The sequence below is a fragment of the Myiozetetes cayanensis genome, unplaced genomic scaffold (assembly GCF_022539395.1).
Source record: "Myiozetetes cayanensis isolate MyiCay16 unplaced genomic scaffold, myiCay2020 scf1, whole genome shotgun sequence".
Classification (NCBI taxonomy): domain Eukaryota; kingdom Metazoa; phylum Chordata; class Aves; order Passeriformes; family Tyrannidae; genus Myiozetetes; species Myiozetetes cayanensis.
In genome coordinates, this window is record NW_026086604.1 from 82,319,805 (window position 1) to 82,346,365 (window position 26,561).

A 26,561-nucleotide genomic window follows, 5' to 3' on the forward strand; every position below is an offset into this window, starting at 1 on the left:
TATGACCACATCATAGTAAGACATAAAAGCCTCTTCATTTGTGGCAAATTATCACAGTCTTGATAAATACAGAAGTAAATGAAGATACTGGCTATGAAGTTAGTCGCTTGTGTATAGCTAGCTATGTGGTAGCTGAGACATAGGATAGATAAAAAGGCTCTGATTTTCTTTTTTTTTTTTTTTTCCAAATATTTGCATTCCAGTGTCTCTTTCTTATTTTACTTTCTTTCTTATATTTGTTTTTTAACCACTCTATTGACTTCCTGCCTGGCATAACAGGCTTTTCAAGGAATAGAAGTTTTCATCTGAAAAGTTTGCCTTAAAACATAGCAATTTCAAGCAGCCACATTTAAGTTCCCTGTGAGGACCCTTATTCTCTTCGGAGCAGGGATCACATTACAAACTAGGCTTTTGAAAAGCAACAACACCACTGCCAAAGTGTTTCTACCCTTAAAGACTTCTCACGTATCGTGTAGCCTTTTTGCTGTCAAATGCCATGCGAGTGCAAATAGTTCAGTCCCTGCTAGGGCTAAAGTCACTGAACCGAGTCTATTTAGGATATGCATCTCTATATTCACATCATTTGGAGACAGATAGATATATATATATGTAAAAAAAAAATGGATGAAAGACATTTTTCTTCCTAAATAATTTGAGTTTCTCATTCCTCTATTTTAGTCAAATATTTGAGAGTAGTTTATAAATTAGTTGAGCTGGAGTTGCCAAACTTGGCTGTATATCTGAGCAGCCTGGATGGGAAACCTTTGCAACTGATATTGTCCTCAAGCAGCTGATCATCCGAGCATTTCCTTCCCATACCCAAACCAGCAAAATGACCACATCCAGCAGGCAGAGCTCTTCTACGTCTATGGTCAACAACTTGGCCAAAATATTTGATCCAAACGCTTTGCAAAACCAAGGGCCTGATATCGGAATGGAACCTCCTCGAATTCTTCAAGTTGAAAGCAGTGATGTCAGCACATCTGAAAGTTTTAACATCATGGATATGAAGTTTGCCTCCCTTGAACAGAAAATTGATAAGCTGTTGACTCTGCAAGAGAATGTACTTAAGAAGCTTAACAGTGTTTCCCAAGAAATATGTTGTATTGAAAAAGACATTGAGATGGTAAAGGCGGAAACATCTGAACCTGGATCAAGGATGGAAAGAAACAAAAAACTGAGAAGTAATGAAATGAAGAGACTTTGCCTTAAAATGAAAAAATCCCTTTGTGATATAAACAAGAACGCAGAGCAGCAGGTTAAAAGACTAGATGGACTTGAACAAAGTGTTTCTGGACTACAGAAGCTTGTAGGGCCTCTGATTGAGAAGGTGAAAACATTAATTATCCATAATTCAAGTGTAAAACACCATGTTCAAAAACGTAAAGTTTGCAGGGTAGGAGATTATAGAAAAGGAGCTGGAAATCCCTTTAGGATGCACATTTTCTCAGAGACAACAGCTGGTGACCTGCTCAAGAAGAAAAATGAAAAGGTGAGCCCAGGTTTCTGTTTCATCTTGTCGGGAATTGCTGCAAGCTTCAGATATGTTCTGCTATATATTCAGATTTTTCATTTTGTTGGCATTTAAGAGACAACAACCAATATGCTCTAAAAGAGAGAAGTACAAGAACAAACTGAGCAAGTTTCAGTGGAAAAGATAGAAAATCTACTTACTTATACAGACCTTCATTTTTTTCTAATTATTTCTTTGCAGCTGTAAAACCTAACTAGGGGTCACTGACATAGGTGAAAAGATTGACACAGACTTCAGGAGTCTTGGGTCCTGGCCATGCATTTTACTATGATCTTCTCTGGATTTATAATTACCTGGGGGAATCAAGTTGCAGCAGTCATATTATGTGTACCGGGGTCTAGAGATTAGTGAAACTGGTAAAAATCCTCCTTGGGTCAGGGCATGTACATATGTTTGTCCTCTATTTCAAAGAACATCTTAAGTGTGCTGTTCCAATCTGGTATTTCTGCTGACATTGGTGAGGACTAGGGGACTTCTAAACTGGGATCTGAGGTAGGGTTACGGTAAATGGAGCTGCAGCTTGTGTAAACTTCCATGGGTAAAAAATTGCCTGTGTCACCATAATAGGGGTTTCATCATGTTCTTTACAGTTCAGATTAAAAACACCGAAATGTCTTGAAAGGCTCCATTGACTATAATAAGCTTTTGTAAGGTAGTTTGAGTATTCTTTTTTTGGTAAAGAAAATTAAGGAATTTCTTGTGAACAAAGTATGTCAGTATTTAATTAACCTACAGTGAACCAAAAAGGTTGCCTTTCGGATTTTGTGCTGTTTTGCCTAACTTTTTTTTCTCTCAAAGAAGTCACATTCAGGTCACATTGGTTGATTTAAAGAATGGTTCTTGAGTTTGTTTTTCTAAAAGCAAAGAAGCATTTGAGCCATCAAAGGAAATTATAAAAATAGCGGTCAGTGCTGAGTAGCAGCATTGAAGCATCTTATAAAGCTCTATCAACTGAACTGGATGATCTGCCACTATATAAGGATATAAATTGTGCATCCTTGGTTCCAGAATATGATTAACTGAAGAGAAAAATTGCTTCCTTGCCCAAGAAGACTGACAACAAAATGGTTCATTACAGGCCCTTCTTGAATATCAGACTGGACTGGATTCAACAAAGAAGTTTCAGAAAAAGAGAAGTTTTCTTGTTTTGTACCATTACTATGATTAGAAAAGATTACTTATTTTGAGCATCTGATTTTAGGACTTCTTTTATTTTTCAAAGCATCAATGAAAACATCTTTTTTAAAAGCCTCATCAATGAAAACATCTTTTTGTAAAAACCTCATCAACATCTTTTTTAAAAGCCTCATCAGAATAAGATCCACAGGTCGTCTATGTAATGCTGCCATCAATGCATTTTGTGGTAGAGCTCTACATTATCTTGGTGAAATTACATATTCATCTAAACTACTTATAAATGTAAACTGAAACAGGCCTGGCATGTTAATGAACTGGCAACTCCTGGAGACCAGAGCAGATGTGAAGCTCTCTGTACTAGAAATGCAGGGTCAGGGAAAAGGAGGGGATCTTGCAGGCTTTACTGTTGAGTTTGTGGGAGTCAATGGGTGTAGTGGAAGAGGTATGTCAAAGGAGGAGGTTGTGCTTCTGGCAGACCAGAGGGGAACCAGGATGGTAGAGGTTCAGGTGCCCAATGGAGAGTTCAGAGCTATAAAAGGCACGGAAGTAGAGGCAAGGGGGCTTGAACGTGACGGAAACAGAGGTGGCCTACTGACAAGGACCCAGATAGGACAGAGCAAGTGGAGTCACTGTCTTTTTCCAGCAGCTACATTTGTAATCCCCTCACTGATTCATTTTATTCAGGCAGACTCTCAGTGATGCTGAGTGGACTTGGTAGGAACTTGTCTAACATGTACTTAGGAAGTGAGGCGCAAGCACGTCTTGGAAGCATGCTGGTGATATTGTTACATTGTTTATATTTTGTTTGTTTTTATGAGATAGCATACATCTGTTTGCTTGTCATTACCTTCTCTGTGCATCTGATTTATTAGAAAAGGGCCATCATAAAATTATCAAGCTATCCCGTGAAGAACAGCTGGCTTTAGTAAACACTTAGTCATCTTGGGTTTAAGTAAAAACAGACCTGAAGTCATCCCTGCATTAAGAGTAATGGAACCATGGTATGGTATCCTTCAGCAGAGATTGCTGAGCTTGGTTGTCAGCTCCTAGTAGGAGACAGTGTGTGCCAGCATTCAGGGCAAACAGACTGTCCTCTGGGTGAGGGGATAGGAGCAGCATCCCTGAACAAGTTAGTAAAAAAAATCTGGTCCATGAGACATTGTGAAGGTGGTTGCTGGTGCCTCTTCTTGACGCAAACCTGGATTTACAAATGATGTTTTATATAGTTGTGATTAAAGTAGAAAGAAAAGCAAAAGAGTAGAGAAATAGGGGGTCTTATTTCTTCAGAGTTTTACACCTGAAATGTACCACTGATGCCTGATGATGTAGCAATTTACCTGATTGTGCAGATATCAAGCTTTGTTTCTCACAATCCCCATGCCTGACTAAGCCCCACCTGATGACAATTGAGAATAATGCTGACCCTGCAGAAGTGCAAGATTCCAGTCAGTAAGAACAACATCCCTTGTATCCTAGGTGGACTTCATATGGCAGCATGAGCAACTCTTCAGTCACTTTAGACATACACAGAATTCTGTTTTGTACAGCCATGAACAAGGCAATCCATTCACTACAGTTAATTCAGAAGGACAGTACCCACTTCTATGCACTGTGGGAGATTGTCAGATGTTTTGGATGATGTGCCTATTTGTCATCCACCCTGCCCCACTATGACCAAATGCCATCTCTTAGTTCTAATAGCTGAGCTGTCTGACAAATATTTATTTTTCCCCAGCCTGGTTCTGCAAAATAATCCAGTCATTCTTATGAATGAATTACTAGTAGGTGGTGCAATAGCTGGCAATGGGTACAACTGGATAAGGCAGTGAATTGTGTTTACATACTGCCTAATCACCTGCCTTTCCATTCTTCCTTCTCTGGAGAGGCGCTGCACCTTGCTTAATGTAGTATTGTTTTCTAGTTTTTCCTAACTCTCTCTTTTTACACAACTGGATTAAGTAGAGAGCTTTGGAAGAGGTACAACAATGGGGAGGGAAGAGGGGGAATGAGAGGTAAAGAAGGGGTGATAAGCGGTTGGGATGTGTAATCTCTTTTCTGGCTTCAGCAGCAGCTGAAACAGTTTCCTCATCACAAGCTCCACAGGCACATTTTGTATTCTTGCAAAATATAGGATTTGCTCTCTTCTGAAACGAATTTCTTCTTTCCTGCCTTTTACTGCCATCCTGAATTACCTCCACTGCCTCATACAGGAGTTTAGTTTATTTCTGGTTTGGGTTGAAGTTATAATATTGTGTAGCCTGGAGACACTTCATGCTTTGTCGATGCTGCCAAATGTCTCCCAGCCATTTTCCACCGAGTGCAGCATGACCCTATCACCACATGGCTGAGAGTAGTAGCGTGTATTACTTGTCATTTTAAGTCATTCTGTTGCTATTACCACCCAGGGAAATCAGCAGTTCTACAGTACGGGTCTTTAAAAGTCTTGAGGTTTTCCTCAAATTCACCTTTTTAAGTAGTCTGTGATAATCCTGTTTAAAAATGACTCTTTAACTCCATTTTCAGTCCTATTTCTTCCACTTATAAAGAAAGAGGGTAAAATAATACTTCATTTATTTCCTCCAAATTAAACAGTTCAGAGATTCTATACTATTAAACTGCAAATACTCACCTGGAGAGTCAGAAAGTCCATTTTGTTGCCATCATAAAGCAGTGTTGAACTTCCTGCAGTTGCCTGCAGGTGTCTGTAACTTTGGTTTCCTGACATTTCTACTGGCTTTGCTGTAGAACTAACAACTATTAGCAGTTTGGGGCTGTTTCCCACACTAAAGACACTCCACCAGTGGGAGCTGTGTTTTCTGCTTGAACCCTCCTGTCCCTCCACTACAATTGCAGCTTATGAGCTGCTTTAGTAAGAGCCCACAATGAAACTGCTGTTTGCCACATGTGTTTTAAGATCCATTCAGCCTCAGTCTATAACTGTTCTTCTGATTCCTTCATTTTGTCTACAAATACTAACAGATCCCTTATGCATTATTTAAATTCTCCCCAGATTGGCCATATTCTGTGTATTTTTCATCTTCCTGCCAAATAGGCAGGAATTGTTTCTTTTTTTTTTTTTTTTTTTTTTTTTTTTACATCTGTTTGCAAGAGTTTCTACTGTACTCAGTGGTTTTGGGAGTAGAGGCTTTCTGCAAAATCTCAGCAAATGGGTTGTCTTCTGCTTGAAGAATGCAGCTGGTCAGCACCATCAGGTGCCATTATGCTCCAGAATGCTTTTCTTCCCCTCAAGACTGATGCCTTTACCTAAATATGTTCTTGGTAGAAGTATTTCTGGTTTTGAGTGATCTATAATACATTACAGTTATAATTCTTCCTCTGAATGTCTATAAAACTGGTATGTTTTCTCAGGACAATGTTTTCATCTTGTTTTGCCCCATTCTCTCCATTACTGACAACCCTAAGAGTTTTTTCATGCCCTTCCAATTCAGAATACTGATTAATTTTGTTTTCATTTGTCTTCAGAACTTGCTGTGTGCTGTACAATATCCCATGCATAGGATCGTGCCCTGGGCACTGTTGTTGTGGTTTTACTCTCTCTACAGATCTGAGAAATGTGTGAAATCAAAGCAGGTACAGCTGATTTCTAAACACCTGCATGCCACATCAGATGGCTTATGGGCATGACATTGATGCCTATGTGTTAGAGTGGCCATTTTAGAAATCCAACACAACCCCTTTACAAAACTTGGGAGACTTCATGATGAAGATCAAGAGATAGCTGGTAAGTGCAGGAAAGCAATGTAAGATAGACCATCAGAGAATAGTCCTGTAAAAGCAGAAAGTTCCTCAAAGAGGTGAGACAGAGGTAGGAAGGATTTCCTCAGGGAATAAGTATTTGTCCACTGCAGTCATCTAAGATTCACCTTTTGTCATCACATGTCCTAGCCATCTAGGCAGTTTTCTAGTGATGACTCCTCTCAGCTCCAATCAGAAATAGTAGGGGTACCATGCTTCCTCTGGTAGGATAACAGGGTTGCAATTAAATGTGGGGTCTCCACTACACTGACTTTTAATGACAAGAGTGGCTGCTCTGGAACACAACTAATTTTGTGCCATCCTAGCAACACCCTCGGTTTTGCACACATGTGCAGCAGTGAGGAGGATTGGTGATGGGTGGCTGGGCAGCAGCCCCAACAGAGCCTAGAAGGAGTCCCACCACATTCCATTTGCTGGGTTCTGCATGGTGAGAAACCATAGTTTGCAGAACTGTATTATGGCAAGGTATCCTGGTTTTGTGTAAGGTCTTATCACCATTAATTTGTCAGAAAGAAGGAGAAGATCTGTCTATAAAGGGGAAATTAAAAAAAAAAAAAATCCCAGGTCTTTCCCCTCCACCCAAATCCCCTTCCTGTTAAATGAAGTGCATTAATAGGAGACCAGCATTTCTGGAGTACAATTATAAGTGAGTCACCAAAGCTCTAGGGCATGATTTCTTAAGTTCGTAATGCTTTGGACGGAAATCTTCCACCTGTGATTTCTTAAATGATATTATAGCAAAAAAAAAAAAAAAAAACTGGAATAGTTTGACAGATGGGTGGTTTATGCTCACAGTTAAAAAGATCTGCCAGTGATTTGGCTTTCAAGATGGATTTTTTTGCTCCTTTCTTACACTGTGACAATAGCGGAATCCACTTTGGAGGATGACCCATTTAATAGTAATGGAGAAAAGGTGAAGAACAGCACCTGGAAAATTTCAGGATTATGGAACAGGTGCATATGAGGCTCACATGCTCCTGTCAGTCATCACACATGTAAGAACATTGAGCAGTATGGAAAAGGAAGAGATTTGAGGCTGTCCAGTGTGTTGGTAAGACAAGCAGCTGAATTCTTAAGTGGTTGTGCTTGCCTGACATTGCCTCTGATTTGTTCAGATGAGAGATCCAGACATGATATTAACCTGTTGATTTGAATGCCCAATTGCATTGATAGGACATGTGTCAAAGCCAGGTAATGCTGAATGCTCTGGTTGTAGTGGGTGTATTGGTAGCCTAAGATTTGTTGGTGGTTGTTATGGGCCTTTGTGTATTCCAGAGACATTAAAATTGTGCCAATCAATTGGAGTAAAAAAATCTACCCCCAAAGCTCTTCTTGTGCTTGATACTGACTATGATAAATGACAGTGACTAGACCTCAAGGCAAAAGTAAAGATGTTTAGAATCTGTAACTGTTAGGGCAATATTTTGCATCTTCATTGAGGCCATGGGCTCTATCAGGAGCCTGGTTGCATGAAAGCCTTTTCTACTCTTCAGTGTAAGATCCCCTATTTTGAAAAGAATGTCGTGGCAGGAGGAAGCATCTGTTTGAAACAGGACAGTGCTTTTCCAGCACAGCAGGTGGGAAGTCATCAAACTGAAGTGAGGAAAGGACAAGGCTTTGGCTTCACTGATCTTCAGCTTCTCCCCTAGGATGACGTTGTTCTAAGGGATTTTTCACAAACAGAGGTCGTTATCTCATTACCATTGTATTTTCAAGGCAGCAGGTCATACAGAAATTCTCTTGTATTTCCTTTTGGGGGAATCATGATTCTTATGGCTCAGAGCTTATTTTTTGTGTGTGATTAGAGTATATTTGTGGTTTGAGTTTGGTTTTTACAGAAGAGTGATTTATTTATCTACTTTGAGGAGCTCTTTAAAAACCCTGGAAGAGTCAAAACCTTTGCCTGAAGGTGCTAGCAGTTGCTGTAGTGTAGCAAAAAATAATGTCATGGAAACCTATGTACTGCCTGCCAGTAAAAGCAGAATTCCCATGTGTACATTTTGCAGCATTTATAAGTTTGTATCAGAAATACTTTCATTGAATATTTTACATTGCTGGGGGAAAAAGGGATGTGTATTGAAGGGGAACACAAAAGGGCAGGAGGGGATGAATTCCAGATCTGATGCATAGCACAGGAGGCATCACCGTGTATGTGGTGGCCCCAAGGTCTCTGTGGTATGTGATGCATTCTCCTGTGTACCGATGAGGAGATACTGAGAGCATTCACAGTACAGTGCTCAGGTGGTAAAGCCCATGGCTGACTTCTGGCTGTTAGGGAAATTCATTAATTACAAATCTCAAGGAACTTAATAGTTCTGATAAATGAACGATGATTAGACCTTACACGAAATCAGCGTATCTTGCCATAATACAGTTCTTCAAACTATCAAGAATATGAGAAAGAGACACTGAGTTAAGATGTGGTTTAGGCATATGCAAAGGCTTCTGGCAGGTGAAAGTTGAGAATAATGTCTTGATATAAAATGAACTCACAGAATTAACTAGGTTGGAAAAGTCCTCTGAGATCACCAAGTCCAACCTGTGACCAAACATCACGTTGTCAACTAGACCATGGCACTAAGTGCAACATCCAGTCTCTTCCTAAACACCTCCAGGGACAGTGACTCCACCAGCTCCCTGGTCAGCCCATTCCAATGCCCAGTCACTCTCTCTGTAAGGAACTTCGTCCTAATGTCTAACCTAAACCTCCCCTGGTGCAACTTAAGACTCTTGTGCCCTCTTGTCCTACTGCTGGCTGCCTGGGAGAAGAGACCAACCCACATCTGACTACAACCTCCTTTCAGATAGTTGTAGAGATTGATAGGGTCTCCCGTCTCTCTTCTTCTCCAGGCTAAACAACCCATGGTCCTGTAGTGTGATGGGGTGATAAAGGATAGGGTGATAAAGGACCTCTAACTAAATGGTTGAGGCTGCTTCATGAGGCCATTCATTACAAAAATGTTTGCAGTAGGAAAAAAAAGAACCAAAGAGTTTTATTAGGTGAATAAAAAAATTTGAAAGTTAGCTAAAAAAACATTCCAAGGGTAGGACTGCTACAGTATAAAGAAGGAATTTAACTATGTAGAGCTCATTAAAAAGGAGTCAGATGTCTATAAAAGACATTAATTTCTTGCTGCATTTGAAATTTCTGTTAGAATATATTCTATTTGTGTATATAATTGCTTATGGCTTAATTTATGCAGGTTTCTAAAGTCAATTTACAAAATTTCCAGAAGGGATATTTTTCCACTGGTCTACACTGAAGTTTCCGCCTCTGGGCTATCTCACATTATTCTGTATCATCACCTGGGTTTTTATTCTGTATCTATTACTTAGAGTCTAGCAATACTTTGTATGAAAGATTATGTTTAAGTCTGGGAAATATATTTTTGAAGACACAGTAACAAATTGTGTAGATACAGACACCTTTTTGCTTTGGTATACGTTACAGGGTCACAATGACATTACAGGGTCACTTTTATATTTAACCTTTTGTGAAATGAAAATGAAAAATTAATTGAAAGCTTTTGGCTTGTGTGAATAGGAAAAATTACTGCAGTGCTATTAACCCAATTGGGCATATTCAAGTCATTAAGAAAGGGGAAAAAATAATATGGAGGCATAATTTCCACTAAGAAATATTGATTCCTTTAATTTCAGAAAATACAGACTGGAAAAAGTCACCTGTCACCAAAGTTCAGGAAGAATAATACATCAATAAATAAAAAATTATTAGGGATAAAGTTAAAAAGACTCTTAAGAAAGCACTACTAACAGACTGAGGGAAGAGGAGTGGTATGAAGTGTACTCAGATGGGGTAGATGCAATTAACAAACCACATCACCTTTCAGATGAGATTTTCAGAAGAGTGTCATGGCTTTTGGGACCAATGGGCTCTCAGAGCACCTACCTGGGATTGGACTTCACGCGTGTCCCTGAAAAATGACAAGGAGAACTACAAGGAGGTCTTTGTATCTCCTGTGGCTGGGATTGGAAGGATACATTGACTTCTGTTAGCTGCAGAGAACCTGGGAACCTCCACCCTTTACAGGGAAGAAATAATGAGCAAAATTTCTTGGTTTTATTGCCAGCTCAGGATTTGACAAGTTGAAGTCACATGTTACTGCAAATAGCAAAACATGTAGAAAATTGGGATGTTCATGTATGGGTTATTCATGTGTCTACAGATACCTAGTCCTTATATTTGTATTTCTTAGTCTAGTGCAGTATTGTCCCTGTATATATTGCACATTGATTCTGAAGAATACCAGTAAATGTTTCATTTGTATTCTTTTTTTCCCCCCTCATTTAAATTATTTTGAGTTCCTCATCTGCTGTTAACGTGTAAGAGATCAGAAATGGTGCTTGAATAAACATAGTAGTATTTTATGTAATGCCCTGGCAGTCTCAGGTATTCAGCATCATCCAGTGTTCCTCTGCTAGATGGATTTTCAAAAGCTGGCTTCTGTATTTCACACCTGCAAACTACAGCAATATTTAGTAGGAAGCGCTGTGTGTCTGCAGAAGTGAAATCTGGCCCTATGCATCAAAGGGCTTGGAGGCCATTTCTCTGGTTATTTGCTCAGCTGACTGTGTTTGATCAGAGCTGATGTCCTCAGTGGTGTAGTGAGGCTGACATACTTACAGGAATCCGAGTGCATTACTAATTGCAGTCACATTTCAGAATAAATAAATCTGAGTTTTTTCCCTATTTTTTTAATTGCCTTTCACCATTAAAATAGCAGAATGAGCATTGGTTGATTCCCTGTGATTCATCTGGAATAATTACATTTAAGTTCTGTGGGAACAAGGCTCTGATTTATATTTCAAGAGTACTTACCTTGTTGTATTGAGGCTTTTTTTTTCATTTTGTGGCCTGCAACGACCTGGGACCAACTACATCCCAAATAATTGTCAGTCTCAGGTCTTTTGCTCATATTACAGTTTCTTTGTACCTTGCAGATCAAGATTTTTGGAAAAAGGTTTTCTTGAAATCCTTCCATGCAGTTACATCCAGTTTTTCTCGACTCTTTTTTGTTTCTCATGGAATTTCCTTTCCCTTGAACTCTGTTTATAGTTGATACACATTGCTTTGATTTCATGCCTATTTTCTATATAGCCTGGTGATGTTAAAAAAAAAAATAATAAAAAAATAAATCACAAAGAGTGCAGAGGGCTTACTAGAACAAACGTTTAGTAATAGAACCGGTTCATGCCCAGAGTACAATATGAATAAGCTGTGGGACTAATCATATGATTAAGACACTTGAAATTAAGGTGCCTGACCCTGTATATTTTGTTGGGATATGCATGACACTGCTGTAGCTGGCAGTTCCTCTTGAAAATATTTGGAGGTATCTGCATTTTTCACACCTTGTGGATCAAGTAATAATAATGTTGGTGCCAGTTTCATAGTACTGTGAGAAGAAGGTGGCAAGTGAAAAAGGAGCACTGAGTAACAGCAGAGACCATGGTGTCCCGTGGTCACCATCCTACTAACAAGTCTAAGAGTGGCAAGTGAAGAAACAGCACACAGCATAAGAATATGAGTAAATATCCACAAAGGTAAGAGCAGAGGGTTTAGGAGGACCTGGATTGGTATAAATCGCCTCTAGATGTCACTGCAACATTGTAAAACGTAGGTAAGAGAAGGTTACAAAGCTGAAGCTATGTCTTATACCCTCCAATTCCTGGTTGCTGTCTCAGTCAGCTCGTAATAAATTGTTGCATCATTAAAAAAGCCATTACCAGATGTTGATTAACAGCAAGAAACTTTTTGATATCTGTCATTAAGACTGTTACTGAACATTTTACTAGAATATTAAGTATTCTGAGCTTTGGTTTAACCTAGTTTTTAACAGCAAAAGCTAGTGCAGAGAAACAGTTCATTTCTGGATCTTTCTTTCTTTTAGTTTCTGAAGTTCAGTCCTGATGTTTTCTGGGCTGTTTTTATGCCAACACTGATGCTGATTACAACTGAGATAATTTCTCTTGCTTTACACCGTTACCAATTCAATCAGCCTGGTAGTCATTATAGTAAGGACCATCATTCATAGGAAATGTGTGAGTTACAACACAGAGTATTTGTATTTGACCAAAAAAAAGTCAGGTTGCAATTTCATGAGGACCAATAAGATATGTAAACTGTTTACATTGCCTAATATGTCAATTGCCTTTTCCACAGGTCATCAAAGAAAAGTTACATTTGAATGAAACAGAAACAAAAGAAAAGAAGCCACCAGATTCAACAGGTTGAACTATTTTTTCTCTGATCAGTTTCTAGTTCCTAAGAAATAGCACAAAAATAGCCTTTATGTTCCTGAGTAGCTCCAGTGAAGTTGTTTGGGTTACATGTGTGCTCAACAGCTTGAGTGAAAATTGTTGAAGAAACATCAATCTACTTTTCGCATGCCTGTGCAAGGTCTCAAACTCAAGCTCAAAAAAAGTGCTTTGCCACAGGAGTTTATTAACCTTGACTTGTCTGACAATAATTTTGAGTGAGAAAAACATTTTCTAATGCTGTGTGTCAAAGGAAGCATTTGTGACCCATGACATCTCTGTTTTGAATAAGTAGTCTGCTCTTGCTTAGGAGACACTTGCACTGACCTTGACAGTGGAAGAGAAAAGCAAATACCTAGTTCAAAATGCAACTAAATTTATGCTAAGTGTGCAGCCCTACTTTAATATTGTTACTGACTCTCAGAAAAGCACTGACAGATTCCTTTGTAATCTCTTCACTTACAGAGGGGGCCATCCAGAAGAGCCAGTCCTGCTCTCAGGAAGAAGAAGTTGATAAGCTCAATGAGGAAAATGTCAAGAGGGAAAGTTCTGTTCTGCTTGAAGTGGATCCTCCCAAATTTCATAGTGAAGGATCAGAGGAGAAAGAAGAAAGTTTGGCTTTTGAAAGTTATTGCGAATATAGGAGAAACTCTGTTCAGAAAGAACAGAATATAGGAGAATATAGGAGAAATTCTGTTCAGGAAGAACAGAAGGTAGGAGAATATAGGAGAAGCTCTGTTCAGGAATCATTGGCTCCAGCAAAGCAGCAGGAAGAAAATGCTGTTGATGATGCTTGTCAAAGGGTTACTGTGCAGGAGACAGAGAATGAGTCCCCAGCAGATGAGGAGAGGAAGGAGGAACATCAGGTGCCTGGAGATGAAGAGCAAGAGGAGAGGGAGAATGAAGGGGAGGGAAATGCTGATAAGACTGAAAAAAATGTTGAGGAACCATCATCTCCTTCCCAAAAGGAAGATGAGGCAGAACAAAGCGATGATCAAGAGGCACTAGAGGGAAGGTAAGATGTGAAGCTCATGCTGCACATTCTTAAGAGATCCATGCTTTAGAAAAATGTGTCGTTCAAGTTTCAAGTCAAAGTGGCTGGTTAATATAAATAGTGCTGAAAATTTAGCCCAATGCAGAAATGAAAAATATGTTTATCTCTCTGATCTGAGTGAAATTATACTCTTAAATCAGACAGTCAAACAATCTACCATACACAGTATTAGCAGTGTGCTTTGGTTGTTTGATTGGAAGATATTAGGAACATGGATTTAAGTCATGCCATTCTTTATCTCTGAGGAGAATGCTCCCATTTTTATGTTTATATACTTCAGTGTCTTATAACATATGAGCAAAATAAGGTTAGATTAGACCATTGGGAGTTAGGCCATTGCCAACTGGGAATTAACTTATTGCAAAATGTAGTAGCTTAAGGGATAACATAAAAATGTCAAACTTAGCCCAGACAATTAAACTGATAAATTTGTTTACTGTAATTCTTTCTTTGCTGCGTTGATATGTAGCCCTTCAGGGATAAACAGGTTTAAGCTCTCAGGAACCTATATGAATATAGTACATTTCCAATACTCTCCCTTTGTTTAAAAGGTGAGATTGATAGCCAAACGTTAAGTAAGTTTAGAAGAATTCAGGTGAGGATTTCAGTAACTGAGAAGTATTTTGCTGGCATGGTTAATTTAGGGACCATTTTTATTTCTCAAAGTGAACATTAAACCAGTTTATATTACACCATGAAACAAAATAAGGTAATATTATTTGAATGCAATGTATGTGTAGGCATTTTTCACCTGTGTTTCTAAATTTGCTCTGCTTTAAGTGTATCCTGCACTAATGCCATGTTTTGTCCTTGCAGGTGTAAAAGCTGCGAAAAAGGTACAGGAAATTATAGTTCAATACTGAGCAGACCTGCCAATTTGTGCATAGCAGTAGCAGTAAGCATCGAGTGAATGATGAAGGTCTAATCAAAGATGATAACAAAAAGAGCAGGATAGTTGCAGAAAGCGCTGATGACATATTTAAAACTATAAAAATCTCCTAAACGAAGTATCTTAAAGGCAAAACATTTAATTCCATGGGTATTACAGTGATGAACAGAGAGAGATATCTGTAGAAGAGAATTATTTCATGATTGTAATTGGTAGGGGAAAATGATGTGCATGGTAGCTCTGACAGGAAACAGTTGTTCATGGACCACTTCCTAAGCTGATGAGAAATAACACAGTTCTGTTTGCTTCCACCTTAGAGGCTTTGCTTCTGCCACAACTACTCCACTAATACTATCCTCTCTCCCTCTTTTAACAAAAGAGCTAAGACTCTGAAGTATGAAGTGGAAGGAGAAATTACATCATGCATGGCAAAGTTGGTTGACCTGTGGAAGTGCTGAGACTGTGTGTTAACAGAGAATCTGCAGTGCTCTAGATGTAGCCTGAAAAACCAGCTTGCTTATATTCGTGCCATTGTAATCTGAAGTGAAAACAACGGCAGCCTATAAAGTAAAGAAATACAGACTTTTGTGTGGAAGCCTGAGTGATGCTGCTGAACAACCAGATAAATGGTGCTCAGGCACCAAACTCTGAAGCACACTCACCATGGTGAGGCAGAGATTTCTAATGTTAGACCTGCAACTTGAGAATTTCAGTGCCTATCCCTGTATGTGAAATTGTGGCACATGAGGAGGGGGACTGAAAGATTTGAAGCTCTCTGTGTGTGCATGTGCATGCATAGGATGCAGAATGAATTTCTTTGCTTTGGGAGTGGGAGGAAAGTGCAGAAGGGAAACATTTGTTACATGTTTGTGCTAGGTTTTTGTAGTGGGAAACAGGAGATAGTGTACTAAAACTTTAAAATTTATAAACTGTCCTGAGCTCTGGCAGAGGGATGGCACTAAGGTTAGTGTGTCTCTGCTGGAGCATCTTTGATCTGTAATAGGAGGTCATTCTTGAATAGGGAGAAATCCCCTCTGGTTTTCAGGTAAAGAAAATTAGAGAGTCTGTTGCTGGGAACATCTTGAAGGCAAAAACTTACATAGTTTTAAAAAGGAGACTGGCTTCTTTAAAAGAACATTTCCTTGCCCAAAGTTTGGTAGCGGTTTGGAGCTGAGCTTTTATAAAGACATATTCTTCTGTCACTTGCATTCTGGAGCCCTTGGAATTTGTGGTATTAGAGTCAAATTCTGCCTTAGGGTAGAGGTTTTCTTGCCATTTTGTGGGTCTTGGTAACACACAAAGACCCATACTTACGGTCGTGCAATTCAAACTCTGCAGAATCCCAAGTAGGTGGCAAACTTCCAGAAGCCCCAGCTTTTCACAATTCCTTGACCATGAACTAACTTCCTGACCATGTAAGTTATTAACGCTGTCAAAAAAAAATCTAGGTACACAGCTGGTGTCCAGGAAAAATGGACATTCACTGTGAATAAGGACAATCTACTGCTACGTTAATGACCGAAGTGTTCCTGCCAGATACATGCTGTCATGGGGTTTTTTGTTTGTGTTTTTGATCCTTTTCACTGGAGTAATAGATGGTTTTAAAATTGCTCAACAAGCCTCACACAAAAAGGAGCTGGCATTCCAAACCAGAGAGCTCATGTGGAAACACTGGGGCTGTAGCCCTCCCAAACAGTTGAAGAAGTATTTGTCACCTTGGTCAGCCAAAGGTCACTCTCGGGAATATCAATCAAATGAAAAACAACGTGGGTATGAAATTGAAGTCACAACACCCTGCAAAAAGTCCAAATTAGGCATGGAGGGCTGGTCTCCAGCAGGGATTTTAACATCAGGATGGCAGAAAGGTCCAGCATGTGGAGGTCCAGACAATAACACCAGAGATCTGTTGAAACTCCATAGCTGCTGCAGTGTGAGGTTGGGAACACATGCCTCTCTATGCCCCTCTTTACCTTTTGTCTGTCATCCTTTTTTAAGGACAAAAAGTCTTCAGAGCACCATGTGTCAGTTACCATGTGTCCAACCATACCAGATCCGGAGCCACACTGGAAATCCCAAATGCTGTCTGCCAGGGTGAAGCTTCCCCATGTGCATAAGCTCTAAATGCGATGTTTAAAGGTGATGACCACACTGCAGAAAAGGACAAGTGGTGTCAATCAGTAGAGAAGAGGATTCTTCACTGTGAACAGCAAAAGCTGGGAAATAGCCTTTCGTAGCTGGGTCTAGAGAAGAGTTCAGTTTCTCTTCCTACCCCACTGGAGACTTACAGTACATGCTCACCTATTAACAGTACCTGAGGAGGAAAAAAATATTTTAAACAATCAGAGATAAAGCTGAATGGCTGAGGCCCTTTGCAGGCATGAAGCTACACTGATACAGCCTTTGTACAGGTCTTTGCCTCTTCCTACTGTTGTGCAGAATTCGATAACTTAATAAAGGAGTCCTTGTCTTAGTGTAGCTCCCAACCAACCACCTTTTTTTCTGAGCTAGAACTTCTGAAATAAACCCCTTCTTAAATAACAGAGAAAGACCTATCTATAAAGGTTTCAGTAAGCGTATTCAGTTCTTAAGTGAACTTATCTGGGCAAAAGAGGGAATAAAATGTGTGACAGACAAGCACTATGTGTGACCACTCATATCCCATCTGTCTGTTTTTTCTTTTGTAGATGATATTCCTACTCCACCAGCACCATTTGATCACCGGATTGTCTCAGCCAAAAGGGTGGGGATCAACAGTTATTATAATGTCAACGAGGATGAAATTCTGGGAGGGTAAGTCAGGCAAAGTAAATCAACTTGGAAAGCAAGGCATAAATTTACAACCAAGCATCCTGGGAGGTGAATGGAGGCAACATGCCCCACTAGATCCAAAGTCATGGAAGTCTTTATAGAGGGGTGAAAATAGGAGGCTGATTTTAGTGTGAGTGAATTTTGGCTAACTTTTTGGCACCAGCAGACTTGGCCTGTGCTTGGTATTGTTCTAGGTCAGGGTTTATGACAGGGCTCCTAAGATGCTATAATACTTTACCTCACATTGCAGCCAGCAGGATGCAGAGACATGTTGTAGTCTTCTTTCTCTCAGTGGGTCTCCTCCCTGAAAGCACATGCATTCTTAGATAGATTAGCAGGCTAATCTGACAGCCCATGTAATTCCTTGATCTCTCATGCTGACATTGTTTAGGATAGAGGGATATTGCAATTTTTGATGGCAGCGTGCTCTTGAGTAAGGCTTTTATTCTTCCTGGAATCACAACCATCCCATGGAGAAGAATGGAGGGAGGCAGATTGTGCATGAGTCATTATCCTTAGAGTATGTTGACTGCTCTGGGATTAGTCATTGCATGTAATGAGGTGAGCACAGTGAATCATATAAGTGTGATATACCAGATAGAACAGTGTGTGACTTTTGGTGTGCCTAAATAAGTAGTAGTAAGTATAACCTGCACAACAAAATAGCAACAATAGAGCAATTGAAATGGAATCCAGTAGGGAGAGGATAATTTGTTTATGTTGCAGTTTACATTCAGAGCTGACACCAATACCACTGGATGATTTTTTTTCCTTCTCCTTTTCTCTAGAGGGCGATTTGGGCAAGTGCACAAATGCGAAGAGAAAGCAACGGGTCTCAAGCTAGCAGCCAAAATTATAAAAGCAAAAGGTCCAAAACAGAAGGTTGGTAGAGTGTGATATTAGTCTTTTGTTCTCAAAGGGATCCCCACCTGTTCTTCAACAACACAAAAGACCAGGACCAAATGTCTCATAAGCCATCACACTGGACCTGCTGGATTAGCATTGACTCTAATGCTATTTCCCTTCTCCTTCAAAACTTCTACTAATTCTTTTTTCTTTCTTTCTGTTGTTAATTGTATTAGCATTTTCTGTAATAGAGGCATGCTGATAGCAGGCATGATCTGGACTCCTGGCATCAACACAATTACAGATGAGAGGAATTAATCTGGCCTGTTTTGCAAACCTGCAGGCCATCTGTGGCTTGCTTTCACAGGGAAGACATGCATATCGTCCTTTGTGTGACAACAGTGTCATTAATGGCATTCAGGAGTGGGATTTGGCTCAGCTAACTGGGATTTCTAAGGTATAGCTGTGGTCAAGCTGATCAGGAAGAATCTCTTTGTAGTCAATGGAGAGAGACTGACACCATCACAGAATGATTCATCCCATCCTAAACTGCATGTCTGAAACAGCTGGAGTGAATGGAGGTACCAGCCTCTCCCCTCTGATTGCAAAGTTAGGTTTGAGGACTGTCCTGGACTTTTCTTAGCCTGATTTTGTGTACCTAGAGCTGTTTGAACCAAACCATTTTCTGCTTCTCTTTTTTCTTTACGTCCCTGTGAACCCATCACTTGTCCATGTGGGCTCTCTTCTGCCTTTTCCACCAAATAGCTTTACTGAAGCAGTCCCCCACTCAAGCTCTGAGTTCAGTGTAGTAGTTCCTATAGCCTTTACATCTACCACTGCAGGAACAATCAAAGGAAAGCCCTATGCTTGGTTGCCACAAGTGAATACATGAGCATGATGTACATTTGCTTCAAACTATGTCCTCTTTCATGTAGCTTTCTTAAAAAAAAATCTGAAGCAATAGTCATGACTCTTTACAGGATGAAGTTAAAAATGAAATCAATGTCATGAACCAGCTGAATCACGTGAACCTCATCCAGCTATATGATGCCTTTGAGTCTAAAAATGACATTGTACTCGTCATGGAATAGTAAGTGTGTTTTTTTCCCTTTCTGTCTTCACCACTTTTGCTAGAACTGTCAATTACCTTCTTGCTTTCTCCTGAAATTAGAAATAGAGCTTCTTACAGGAAAGAACATATGAAATATGTATTCAAGAACAACAGAGGAAAAAAAAAAGGAATTTAAGCAAAAAGTTTTCCCATGCAGCCATTTATGCATTTTTTCCGGTGATGTGCCACATTACTGATGCTGTAAAACCACTGTTCCATTTGAAGATAGAGTTGTGTTATCTTCACTTTGGTTTATAATTTTATGTCAGGTGAGAAACAAACTTCTCAGAATATCTCGAATTCTGTGAGGCAAATGAAGACATCTTACACCGAAGAGAAGCCAGATGTAGGTGTTGTGCCTAATCCTTATACTCAGTGTCTTAAAGGATAACCCTGGTTTTTATGGTGAGTTATAAGGCTAATTAGGAACAAAATAGTTGCTCTAAAGTCAGTTTAAGAACCCAGATTTGGGAAAATTCAGATCAAGGTATAAGCTCATATTGTAGACCCATCTTTCTGCACTTGACTGTGAATGGTGAAAATAGTCAGTAGTGTAAATTCTGTATTAATCTAAATGCATGGGATTGGATTTGGACTTGGTCACTGCTTTATTGTCTTTCTCTCCTCAGTGTGGAAGGAGGAGAGTTATTTGACCGAATTATTGATGAAAACTACAATTTGACAGAGATGGATACTATCTCATTCATAAAACAAATCTGCAAGGGAATTCAGTATATGCACCAAATGTACATTCTTCATTTGGATCTCAAGGTAAAGTATTGAGATGTATGTTTTGTGCAATGACAGATGTGGAAATTCTTATTCTTAATGGTAGGCCATATAGCTTAGCAGATTCCCATGGCAGAAACAACAAAGGGCCTTATTCTGCTTTCCTTGTATCAATGCATATTTACTTTACCACATTGAGATCAGTTAAATTACTACAGGACTAAGTAAATTAGATGAGAATTCTGGTCATATATCATCAAGTCTCATAGTGCTTGAATTTTCTACAGGCATATTTTACAGAAAGCCAGCAGCTGAGTACAAATACCTTACTGTGTTCAGTTTCAACGTTTGAATCTCAGGATATTGTGCAAATACTATTTAATTAGCAATCATTCCAATTTTTTTACTATGCAGAAATCAAGACATGAGTGAGTGGAACTAAATTCAAGGGTCATTCAGAATTGGCATAAACCCTGTACAAGTTTCTGAGGACTACACTAAACTGCTGTAGTTATGAAAAGGCATCAGTAGATAACCAGATTAAGGGAAAGTACATTAGAAAGTACTTGTTAAAATGAAAGAACTAAAAATAGTCTGTGGGTAATGTAACGAATACACTATGTCTGTGTTGGATTAGTCAGTAACTGCTAGTGTAGCTGAAAGCCCAGAGAAAGGTGGCAGATCCTCTACTGTGGACTTAGTTAAATCTTCTACTTAGTTATATGAACTACTTAACTATATACACAAGTCTCCTCACTTCTTTTTAAAAACAAATCCACCAGTTTCACATCCTTACTCTGGTTGACTGCAAATGGTTAACTATCACCCCTAAGAAAACATTTGTTGTTATTTTTCATTAAATTGTATATTTAAGCTGGCTCTTTCTTCACTCTATTTAGTGCAGGTATAAATTGGGATGATGGCTTTAGTTTTATGACTGTCTATAAAGCTTCCTAGCGATCCCTGAGCTTTACAACAAAGGAAAAAGAAACAAAAAGTGCACAAGATGGTTTTCTCTTTGGTGAGATTTTTATTATGGCTGCTGTTCTTGGCTTGTAATAACTGAGCTAATATAGTACATCCTTAATGTTGTTAGCATATATATTGTTGCAGTGGTTAAGCAAACGAGCAGATGCTTGTTGGGACCTGCTTCAGTAGCTGATCAATGACCAGACTCACTTTTCTCTTTATAAACATCCAGTTACCTAGAAACCTGTCAAACAGAAGTTCACACGGTTCTTTGGGACACATTAATTATGACCTTGGAGATGGCACAGTTTTAGTATGAGGTCAAACTGCTGACAAAAAGATACATATACAGTTCAAGAAATTAATCCCAGAGACCTCTTTTCACGTGCTCGCCAGCTACAGCTTCTCCCTTCTGTTTTGCTTGTTCATAGATTGCTGTCAGTAACAAATGAGTTTGGGAAAGAAAGCTTGAAATGGAAAGAAAATAATCTTGACCATAATCATCCAGGACCTAGGAAACTATGGACATATGGTGTTTAAAAGTCCTAATGTAAAATGAATTAGTAATGGTGACAAAGGTTAACTAATGTTTTAAGTGTTAAGGGCTGGTTTGTTTCAAAGAGGACTCACTGAGCAATAAGACAGAGCAGCTATAAAAGTGCTGGCAATGAATATGAGACCGTATTTTAGGTATTTACGTTTCAAAGACAATTGGCCAAATCCTGTTCTCAGTCCCTTCTGTATGAATTTGCAGTAATTCTTGGAAGTTAAAGGATTCCTGCCAGGAAAGTGAAGAGTAGCATTTGGCCCTATGAAAATCCAGAGGGATTTAACCTGTGAATCCTATCTTTTGCTAAAATGTCTGAGAAAAGCATAAAGCTGATGTGACTAGCTTAATATATTAATGTTCAATCTGACAGAACATTTGTGAACTCAGAAATGTAAAGCTGTAAGATAAATTTCAAAGCCCAACAAATTCTGTGTTTTTGAAAATCAGTGTCAGCTTATTAAGGTCCGTTCAATCCCAGTGATAGCATTCTGAAACCTCTCTTTGGAAGTCTGCTTTCCCTGTCCCCCTCCCCCTAATGTGTTCTTTATCTGAACTTCTGCCTTATGTCAAATTGAAAAGCCATGGAGAGGAAAAAGCAGTTGCAAAGCACAGAGCGCACAGCTCCAATGGCTGCGTGACAGCAAGGGGGCTACCCATGCAGAGAAATCTGAACAAGGAGGAAAGCAAAAGATGCTTAGGAGATATTTGCTCTGTTTTTAGTGTTTTTCTCCCTACACTTTGCTAAAAGCCTGCTTTTTCATACTCATTAAAGGGCTTCTTTTCTTTTGTTTCTCTTGGCAGCCTGAGAATATCCTGTGTGTGAACCGAGAGGCAAATCAAATAAAAATTATTGATTTTGGATTGGCAAGAAGGTACATGCATGTGTTCTCACTAATCATGAATGGATTAGGAAAGAGTGGAAAAAATATTGCATCTCTACAATTATGTATTTCATACATAATGGCCTTCTACTGTTGTTAGGACAAATTTAATTGTTTCTTTTATCCAGGGATATCTTTTAATTTGGAATGTTTGGAGCTGAGTAGAAAAAATTTGTTCTGAAGCCTTTTATCAGGTGTATGGTTGAAAGAGGGCTGATTCTGACTAAGCAGAAATAAAAGTATCTTAGAACAGCTAAAATGGACAAAACCAGTAGTACGTCTTGTCTAGTCTCTTGTCTGCAATATTAAGATATTCTTCAATAGAGAGTGTAATGTACCATCAAGGGCTGTTACAATATATCCCATGCTATATCACTTTCTAGTTTAATTAGGTGCCATAACCTCAGTGAAGGATTTATTGGTTAAAGATTTCATGCCTATGATATGGAGAAGTCCCAAAAGGATGGTAAAAGCTGCTCTGAGAAGTCCTTGAAGTATGAATTTCTTTCTTTTTATAGCAGTTTCATTTTGCCCTAGTATGATATAAAGCTTGCAAACTGTTTTCATTCTATATATGGGTATATTTCTTTTTACTTTGTACCATTGTCTGTCCTTGTTTTCCTACTGAATTTCCTGTACGCTTCCAGAATTCATATAAGTGCCAGACAACTTGTGATGCAACTTTAATAAGACCTGTAATTGATGTCCTTTGTTAATGTTCCCATTTCCTAGATATAAACCCAGGGAAAAACTTCGAGTTAACTTTGGGACTCCAGAATTTCTTGCTCCTGAAGTCGTGAATTATGAGTTTGTCTCTTTTCCTACAGACATGTGGAGTTTAGGAGTCATTGCTTATATGCTGTAAGTAGGATTCAGTATCTACTTTGTAAGCTGTTTCTGGGATGAACTGTGCCAGTCATCCAAGCTTGCTGCTATACCGGCAGATCGAAAAAAATCTGAACCCAAAATAGGAAATGTAGACTTCTTTCCAAATTCCATATTGAGCAATCTCTCCTCTTTGCCAATTGTCATGAACTTTTTTTTTTTTGTTTCATTGCATATCTGTCATTAGTGTTTAAGCATCACACTTCCAGAATAATGTAAACTGCTTGGTAAATTCCCAGTGGATAGTGCAAGAGTGATCAGAGATCTGGAAAATATGACTGACCATGAAAGACAGTAATGATTGGTTTATTAGAGAAGAAGGGTGATTATTTAAACATGTAAATAGATGAAAAATGGGAATGATCTGGGGACATTCTTAGACAATAGCATTTTGCAAGACAGGCCAGTAGGGACTGAACAATCATAGGTGGCACATTGGAGATCTTGTACAGGAAATGGAAAGACAGGAGGACTGAATATAGTTCTTTTTACTTCAGCCTCAGTGGATTGTCTCCTTTTTTGGGTGATGATGACAATGAGACTCTCAACAATATCCTGGCCTGTAACTGGGATTTTGAAGAAGAGGAATTTCGAGGTGTTTCTGATGAGGCCAAAGATTTCATCTCAAAGCTTCTCATCAAGGAAAAATGGTATATGATCCCTATATCTTTGAAATGTGTGTTCCATGCCATCCATCATGACACAGTTGTGTCATTTGTGCTGCTCCATTGCAGAACTAATATGACTTAAGTTTTTTATGTCCACTTAGAATATTATAATGCCACTTCATTGATATTGTTCATTGTATCTGTAAAATGTTCTGAAGTTACCTGAATATATTTTTGCTGTGAAACAAAACCTAATTTATGGATTAGCTGTGATCTGGCATAGTGTTCTGAAATGACAGCGTTGCATGATGGCAGAACGTATGACCTATAGCAGATAATTGCTGAATTGTAGATTCTGGGGAAAACTCTTAATAGCATTCTGGTTTTCCTTTAGCTGGAGATTAAGTGCAACTGCTGCCTTAAAACATCCATGGTTAACAGACCACGAGCTCCACTACAGACTCCAGGTCCCTACATTTAAATATCCTTGTGCATCTGCTGTTGCCCTCTTGTGTTGCCACATCAAAATTTGCTTTGGCATTTTTCTTAACTTCCTCTGAGTCTTTGTTGCTGATTTGTTTCTTGCCATTGTGAGGCACATGTGCCCCCTTGCTTTTTTTCAGCTGTTCCAGTATGCATGCTCACACTTGCTCATCAGTTCTTGCGCATCTGGGAAGAAATATAAGATCATGTAAAGCTGTGTGGATCCATTTCTTAGCAAAATAGGAGTATTTACAAAATGAACATTGAATTACCATATGAAAAGGATTTTCCAGCTGGGGATGATTCTTGTTCCTGCTTTGAAAATCCTTTCAGGTTCTCCTGAAGTCCCCCATGAGTTTGATTTCATCCTGCCTCTTCCTAAGGGATACCTTTCCCAACAGAGCTTGGAATTTCACCTCGTGCATGTCTTAGTACTTAAGAGCCTTCTTGCCTTTCAAATGTAGCCAACTTCATGGGCAACACAAAAGAAGAAGTTGTTTGTTCAAGCAAACAATTCAGTTGATTTGAGTTGGAGGATCAACAAGATTTTAAATCACTTTGGTTATTCCTATGTTAAGTAGTCAGTAATTTTTGGGGAGATTTATGCAGTTGGTGACCTTGCTGTTGGCTGTCCACTCTGTGGTTCAGTGGTTCACAAGGGGATAATTTTAATCAGGTTTCAGAATTTTTACAGCGTTTGAAGTGCAATATTCACTTCCTCCTTTGCAGGCAAAGCACATCTATGTTAAATAAAATGACTGTTATGTTGCTGGGGATGTATATGTCAAAGTGCCTTTTGATATACAACTATCATTAAGAATTAATAGATCACATTGCTAATTAGCAGAATAATGTTTTAAAATAATAGCAAAAGTTATGATGGTAATCAGGCAGTGGTAGCTCTGCTGATGAGGTGGTACGGGTTCTGGGCAGGATGGACTGACTAGTGCCTTGACAGCTCTGTCCTTGCAACATGTTCCTGTTATACAGAATAAGGATAAACAGAATTACTATAAAACAGAATATAATAATATAAGAATATTCTAATTTTCCCTGAAATTTTCTCTTTATAATCTCGCAGAGCAGTAATGCCTGTGAGATTACTAGAAGATTTATAAGCGTTTGTGCACAGTAAAAATAGGAGAGTTTGTCACAGTTAATATCTTTTCAGAGCTATCCTCTTCAGATATCCTATGAAACCCATAGAATACAATTTGTCTCCTTTATCTGGGCTCCAGTGAAGCTCTGGTTTCTGCAATATGGGGAACAGACAGTCTTTTCCAAATGCTGCAAGAACACAAGCTGTGCTGTGTGGCTTCCTATCACCAATTTTTTTTCTTGGAGAAACCCTACCCTAATACAAACCTTACTCCTCATGTTGTCCTTTGTATCCTCTCCCCCAGTATTTTTTATTCATATTTCTTGTGCTTTGCAAAAATAGCTTCACTAAACATCTGATGCTGCAATGTTTTTCTGCCATTACCTTAACTAGAGGTAAGATGTGACTGACCTTCAATTAATGCTCCAATAATGGTATCTTTCTTTTTTTTTTTTTTTAATCGTTTTTCTTTTCCCTTAGAAAAAGGCTAAAGGTCACTGTGTGTCTCAAGCACCCTTGGCTCAATAACCTTTCTGAAAGAGCTGCCAAACAGAAGGTTTGTTTCAGTGTTTCTTCAGATGTAAGTTCTGTAGCCCCTGTAGAAGGGATCAGTGGGCAGCCGACAACCTCTCATAGTTCAAAATGCAGGGTCCAAACTGTAGTCACCACCACCACCACCCCTACTGCTGTCTGGAAATCATTCAAAATGTTAACTGGCCCTATCACTTATACCAAGTAACAGTAATGTGCAAAAAAATTAATGTATATGAAGCCATATGTGCTGCAAACCCTGACCATTTTAGAGGGAATGGTTATGCTCCTGCTGGCTCTCATGGGGCAGGATTTCACCCAATAATTTTTCAGTGTTGAAAACTTTCAGGTTTTCATGCTGTGGTTAGAAGTCCAGTTTAAAAAGGGTAGA

The 26,561-nt window shown here is 39.0% G+C and overlaps 1 protein-coding gene across 1 annotated transcript; it reads left to right on the top strand.

Annotated features, from left to right (window-relative positions):
- The first annotated feature begins 832 nt into the window (after nt 1–832).
- On the top strand, nt 833–26,167 carry MYLK4 (myosin light chain kinase family member 4). Its single transcript, XM_050318325.1, is given in 14 exon segments — nt 833–1,492; nt 12,633–12,699; nt 13,193–13,360; nt 13,445–13,742; nt 14,598–14,617; nt 17,355–17,460; nt 18,267–18,360; nt 19,305–19,414; nt 20,065–20,206; nt 22,485–22,555; nt 23,297–23,425; nt 23,947–24,099; nt 24,452–24,524; nt 26,120–26,167. Coding segments are annotated over 14 exon segments (2,139 nt in total).
- Nucleotides 26,168–26,561: the final 394 nt, after the last annotated feature.